Source organism: Grus americana, chromosome 31 (genome assembly GCF_028858705.1).
Source record: "Grus americana isolate bGruAme1 chromosome 31, bGruAme1.mat, whole genome shotgun sequence".
In the NCBI taxonomy this organism is placed as follows: Eukaryota; Metazoa; Chordata; class Aves; order Gruiformes; family Gruidae; genus Grus; species Grus americana.
In genome coordinates, this window is record NC_072882.1 from 1,341,352 (window position 1) to 1,347,620 (window position 6,269).

The 6,269-nt window shown below is 69.7% G+C and overlaps 1 protein-coding gene across 1 annotated transcript; it reads right to left on the reverse strand.

Annotated features, from left to right (window-relative positions):
* Positions 1-106: 106 nt before the first annotated feature.
* LOC129198000 (glycoprotein-N-acetylgalactosamine 3-beta-galactosyltransferase 1-like) lies at positions 107-3,056 on the reverse strand. The gene is made up of 3 exons (XM_054806914.1): positions 2,872-3,056; positions 1,624-2,285; positions 107-409 (listed from the first exon to the last, which is right to left on the reverse strand). The coding sequence occupies exons 1-3, from the start codon at positions 3,032-3,034 to the stop codon at positions 242-244; spliced, it is 993 nt and encodes a 330-aa protein (XP_054662889.1). The 5' UTR covers positions 3,035-3,056; the 3' UTR covers positions 107-241.
* Positions 3,057-6,269: the final 3,213 nt, after the last annotated feature.

The following is a 6,269-nucleotide window of genomic DNA, read 5'->3' on the forward strand; positions in this document are numbered from 1 at the left end:
TGGTGCTGGTGAGCCATGGTGCCACGCTGGCGGAGCTGTGCCAGGGCTCGGTGCTGGTGAGTCACAGTGCCATGCTGGTGGAGCTGTGCCACAGCTCGGTGCCAGAGAGCCATGGTGCCACGCCAGTGGAGCTGTGCCAGGACTCGGTGCTGGAGAGCCACGGTGCCACGCCGGCGGAGCTGTGCCACGTCTCGGTGCCGGTGCCCCATGGCGGATGCCGGGTGCCGGCGGTGGGGGCAGCTCAGGGTCGGTGGGTGGGTGCCGGGGGGGTGCCGGGGGGCAGGGGGGGCCGGTAGCGGGGCCGGTAGCCGTAGGGGCGCAGGCGGTGGGTCAGGTACTCCAGCTCGTACATCTGCTGCCCGCTCACGTAGTGGAACGACACCGACAGGTCCGAGCAGCAGGCAGCTGCCTGCAGCGGGTGGGCGGGGCTTAGGAGTGGGCGGGGCTTAGGAGTGGGCGGGGCTTAGGAGTGGGCGGGGAGAGGTGCGGGGCTGAGCAACCTGGGAGGGAGGGCGGGGTGTGGGCGGGGTTTGTATGCTAATAAGGTGGGTGGGGCTTGGAAGGGCAGCATCAGGTGTCAGGGCGGAGCTAGGATGCAGATGAGGAAGGCGGGGCTTAGCGGGGAGTGGGCAGGGGAGGCGGGTGGGGCTCATGGGGTGGAGGGCGCTTTGGGGGCACACAGGGTGGGCGGGGCCTGGAGAGTGGGTGGGGCTCAGTGGGCGGGGCCTGGTGAAGTGGGCGGGGCCGATGCTGCCCTGTGGGACCCACGTGTGCGGAGATGTGGGTGATGGGCTGGGGGACGTGGGGGGGGGGGGACACACGGGGGGGGGGGGTCAGGGACACCGAGAGGGGGCTTGGGGGGACATGGGGGGGGGGCAGAGACACCGAGAGGGGAACTTGGGTGTACACGAGGGGGGGTCAGGGACACTCAGGGGGACACGGGGGGGGGTCAGGGACACCGAGAGGGGGTCAGGGACACCCAGGGGCTCAGGGGGACACGGGGGGGGGGGGTCAGGGACACCGAGAGGGGGGCTTGGGGGGATATGGGGGGGTCAGGGACACCGAGGAGGGGCTCAGGGGGACACGGGGGAGGGTCGGGACACCGAGGGGGGGTCAGGGGGACATGGGGGGGGGGTCAGGGACACCGAGGAGGGGCTCAGGGGGACACGGGGGGGGGGTCAGGGACACCGAGAGGGGGTCAGGGACACCCAGGGGCTCAGGGGGACATGGGGGGGGGTCAGGGACACCCAGAGGGGGGCTGGGGGGGTCAGGGACACCGAGGGGGGGCTCAGGGGAACATGGGGGGGGGTCAGGGACACCGAGGAGGGGCTCAGGGGGACACGAGGGAGGGTCAGGGACACCCAGGGAGCTCGGGGGGACATGGGGGGGGGTCAGGGACACCAAGAGGGGGGCTTGGGGGGACATGGGGGGGTCAGGGGGACACAGGGGGGCTCAGGGGGACATGGGGGGAGGTCAGGGACACCGAGAGGGGGGCTCAGGGGACATGGGGGGGGGCTTGAGGATGCAGAGAGGACTTGGGGGATGCTGGGGCCACCCAAATGGAGGACATGGGGGAGGCGGGGGGGGGGGGGTCTCGCCCAGGGCGGGGGCATCCTCACTCACCCATTGCACGGGGTAGTAGGAGTACTGCGGGTAGAAGCGGTCGAGGGGCAGCGACTCGGTGAGGTGCCGCTCGAGCGGGAAGGGGTGGAAGGTCTCCCGGCCCCGCGTGTCCCGCGAGTCGCCCGCTTCCACCCCCAACTTCTCCAGGCACTGTCCCAGGGCCAGGTCCTCGATGGCGCTGGTGTGGGTGCAGGTACGGGAGGCGAACGCGGCCACCAACCGCCGCAGGGCCTCCTTGCTGAGCACGTAGCCCGCCCCGCCGCTCATGTAGCCCTGCTTGACGAAGGGTTTGAAGCGCTTGCCGAAGTAGACGGGGCGTTCGGGGGCTTGGCCGGCCAGCAACCAGCGCAGGTTGGCCATCACCACGAACGTGTCGTCGTCCGCCTTGAGGAACCAGTCGGCCTGGCCCAGGTGATGCCGGTGCACGTACTGGAAGGCGCGGATGGTTTTCCAGTAGAGCTGGTGCCGTCCCTCCTGGACGGGCAGCCCCACGGCGGGGAAGCGCTCGTCCGTCTCCGAGCTCATGAAAAGGGCCACGTTGCAGTGGCGTGCCCAGGTGTCCCGAACGTGCCGGGCTTTGGTCTCCAGGGTGCGGGGTCCCGTCATCACCCAGCACAGGACGCGCACCCGTTCGTACAGCGCCCGCGCCTGGCTGCTGTTCACTGGGGGGGGAGCAGGGGGACGGTGATGGGGAGGCGGTGGGATTGTCCCACGGGGGGCAGGGGGACACAGGGGGGGACCCGTCCCCAGCTCAGAGCAGCCCCCGAGAACCACGCCGTCCCCTCCTCGAACCCGGCTCGGAGCTCTGGGCACGGCCCGTCCTGCCCCAGCCCGGAGCTCCCTCCCCTGGCCACCCTGTCCTGTCACCCCCCCCAGCTCAGAGACCCCCCCACGCTGTCCCCTCGCTGCCACCACTTCTCACCTCCAGCCCCCCCGTCCCCCGCAGCTCCCACCTTGTCCCTTCCTCGTCACGGCGGCAGAGTTCCCACCGCGGGTCACGCTGTCCCGTCCGTGTCCCCCGCTCGCACCTGCCACCCCCCCCCAAATCCTCCCCGTCCCCCCTGTGTGTGTGTCCCCCCCCCCAGCCGTGCCCGGTGCCCCCCGCTGCCATCCCCCTTCCCTCTCCGTTGCAGCCCACGGGTGTCCGTGTGTCTGTCCGTATCCGTCAGTGCTTCCGGGACCGCTCCCTTCCCCCCCCCGCCCCGTCCCGTATCCGGGCGTCTCCCGTGGGGCCTCCCTGGGGCTCACCTGTGGGCTGGGGGAGGCTGCGCAGGTGGGCGATCCGGGGGGCTGCGGGGGGGCCGGGGGGGACCCAGAGCAGCTGCAGCCCTTGCAGGAGGCTGCCCCCCAGGGCCAACCCCACGGCGAAACCCAGGGGGAACCAGGGCACCCGTGGGTGCCAGCCACGCATGGCCCCACCGCGACGTCCCGAGGTGCTGAGGGGAGACGGGGACAGGGGACGGGAGGGGTCGGTGGCCACAGAGGGGGCTGGATCTGCCCCCCACCCCCACCCCCGAGCCACCAGCTCCGTGTCCTGCTGAGCCCCCCCCCCCAATCCCTCCCTGTCCCCTTCGGTGTGTCCCCGGTCCCCCCAAAGCCACCACCCCCCCGCCCCCCCGGGTCAGGGACATCCAATTCCAGCAAATCTCATTACCGGCCACTAATTAGGCCCACGGGGGTCTGGCTGGGGGGGGGGGTGGTGGGGGGCATGGCGGGGGGGGTGGGGGGCATTTGGGGTCTCCAAGTAGCAATGGGGCATGGGGTGTGGGGGCTTCCCGCCCCCCCGGGACCCCGTGTCCCGTCCCCCCCCCCCCCCGGTGCCGGATCCGGTACCTGCCGCTGCCGCGCTCGCCCGTCCCGCCCAGCACCGCCCGGGGCGGGGGCCTGATCCTGCCCAGCCCTGGGGCGGAGGCGGCCCCAGCCCGGCCCCCCCCCCCCCCCCCCGCCGCCTGCCACCCCGCTATGGGACCCCCCCAAACATTGGGGCAGCTTCACACGCCCCTAAAACGTGGGGGGCTCCTGGCTCGGTGGGGGGCCGGGGCTGCACCCCAAGCCCCGGCGGTGACAGTGGCCCCTAAACGAGGAACCGGCGCCTCATCCCGGGCAAAGGGCTTTAATTTGGGGGGGGGGACACACACACGGTGGGGGGGTGACGGCAGCACCCATGGGTCCCCACAGCCCATCCTGGCCCCTTCCCCGGGGCCACGTCCCTGTCCCACCACCCACCCGGGGGTCCCTTCACCCATTGGTAGGACCCCCACGGACACCAGCCCCCCCCATCCCGCTGTGGGCTGTTGGGGGGCACCATCCCCACCCGCTGTCCCCGACCCCCAAACCAGCCCCCGTGGCCACTGACACCCCAACGATGGCCACCGAGAGCGGCTGGCCCGGTGGAGGGGGGGTCTGGGCAGGGGCAGGGGGGCGTTGGGGGCCGGGGGATGGCGCAGGGCACTGGGGGAAGCGGGGGGGGGCACAGGGCACCCAATGCCCCCCCCAGGTGCCACAGGGCAGGAAGGAAGGTGGGGACTGGAGACTGCCCCCTCCACCCCCCTGAGCCCATCACCGTGGCCTCTGGCCGGGTCTCCCTGAGTGGGGTGGGGGGCACTGGAGACAGCTCCCCCCTCGGGGTGCCCGGTGGCAGTGGTGCCCCCTTGGAGACATCCTGATCCCCCCAGCCCGTAGTGCCCCCCCCAAAGCCACCAGCCCCCTGCTCCACCGTGACCCCCGCGCCTGGCTGCTGCTCACCGGGGGGGAGCAGGGGGACGGTGACGGGGAGGCGGTGGGATTGTCCCACGGGGGGCAGGGGGACACAGGGGGGGACCCGTCCCCAGCTCAGAGCAGCCCCCGAGAACCACGCCGTCCCCTCCTCAAACCCGGCTCGGAGCTCTGGGCACGGCCCGTCCTGCCCCAGCCCGGAGCTCCCTCCCCCGCCCACCCTGTCCTGTCACCCCCCCCCCCCCCAGCTCAGAGACCCCCCCACGCTGTCCCCTCGCTGCCACCACTTCTCACCTCCAGCCCCCCCGTCCCCCGCAGCTCCCACCTTGTCCCTTCCTCGTCACGGCGGCAGAGTTCCCACCGCGGGTCACGCTGTCCCGTCCGTGTCCTGCCACCCCCCCCCCAAATCCTCCCCGTCACCCCCCCCCATCTCTCACCACCAGCCATCCCCAGTGCCACCCCCCCTTCTCTTTCCATTGCACCCCACGGGTGTCCGTGTGTCTGTCCTACGTCTCTCTCACTGTACACCAGATCATTTCGGGGTGTAGGCGAGCCCGCAGCCCCAATGGGAGTGGGTCTGTGCGAGGGCCCCTGAGGGAGGTTTCTGTCCAGAAACATCTTCTCCATGGCTGATATTTCTGTTGTGCATTAAGGACCGAACCTTCCCAGCTGTGTGCTGGGGCTGGGCAGCCCAGGTGGGTCCCATAAGGATGGGGCTGGACCCGGGTTTTCAAAAGGCTGGAGGTGGGGAATGGTCAGGGTGGTTCTTTGGGTGCTGCTGAGGATGAGGATGGTCCTGGTGTGCCGAAGGCTCTGGTCCTGGGAGAGAAACGAAGGGGCTGCGACAAGGAAACCTGCGTGCTGGTGGTGCACGCTGTCGTTGAACGCTTTTCAAGCGTTCAACGACAGCGTGCACCACCAGCACGCAGCACCGGGAGCTCGGTGCCTCCGTCGGCCGCGTGCGTGAGCTGCCGTGCGTCCGGGGACCCTGGTGGGAGAGGAGCGTCGAGGCACCCGCCACCCACTCCTGGGTGGGCAAGGGTCGGGCAGCCGGCACTGTGGAGGAGGAAGGGGGGGGGGGACATGCAGAGAGAGCCCTCGGCGTGGCGAAGGTCTCCCGTGGGTGCCAGGAGGTGGGGTGAGTCGTGTGTCCATCGCTGCCGTGCTTCTCCAGATCTCTGCCTGCATCCTTCCCATCCCTGCCTCCGTCTCCCTTTCAGCCTGGTCGGATCCCTGGGGATTTTTGCTCTTCTGCTGATGCTGCCCTGTACCCTGCTGCGCTCCCTTTCTGGCTCCTCACCCACCATCGTTTTATTCTTCTCACAGTGCCTGCTTCCCCCATTGCTCATGAAGATTGCATTTCTAGCTCTCCATTTAGTTTGCTGCCCCTATTTTTTATCCCCCCCCCCCCCCTTTATTTCTCGATTCCCCTTGCTTTTTCAATTTTTTTTTTTCTATGCCTGGGTTTCCCTTCCCACCTTCTTATAGCCGGACTCTGGTAGACAGCGAGAGAGATGTCAGGCGCTGCTAGGGCTGGAGCAGCTATGGAGACAGGCTGGGAGAGTTGGGATGTTCAGCCTGGAGAAGAGAAGGCTCCGGGGAAACCTTAGAGCCCCTTCCAGCACCTAAAGGGGCTCCAGGAAAGCTGGAGAGGGGCTGGTGCCAAGGGCAGGGAGTGACAGGCCAAGGGGAATGGCCTGAAGCTGCAGGAGGGGAGATGGAGATGGGATGTGAGGCAGAAATCCTTCCCTGTGAGGGTGCTGAGGCCCTGGCACAGGGTGCCCAGAGAAGCTGTGGCTGCCCCTGGCTCCCTGGCAGTGTTCAAGGCCAGGTTGGATGGGGCTTTGGGCAAGCTGGGCTGGTGGAGGGTGTCCCTGCCCATGGCAGGGGTGGCACTGGGTGGGCTGTGGGGTCCCTTCAGCCCAAACCAG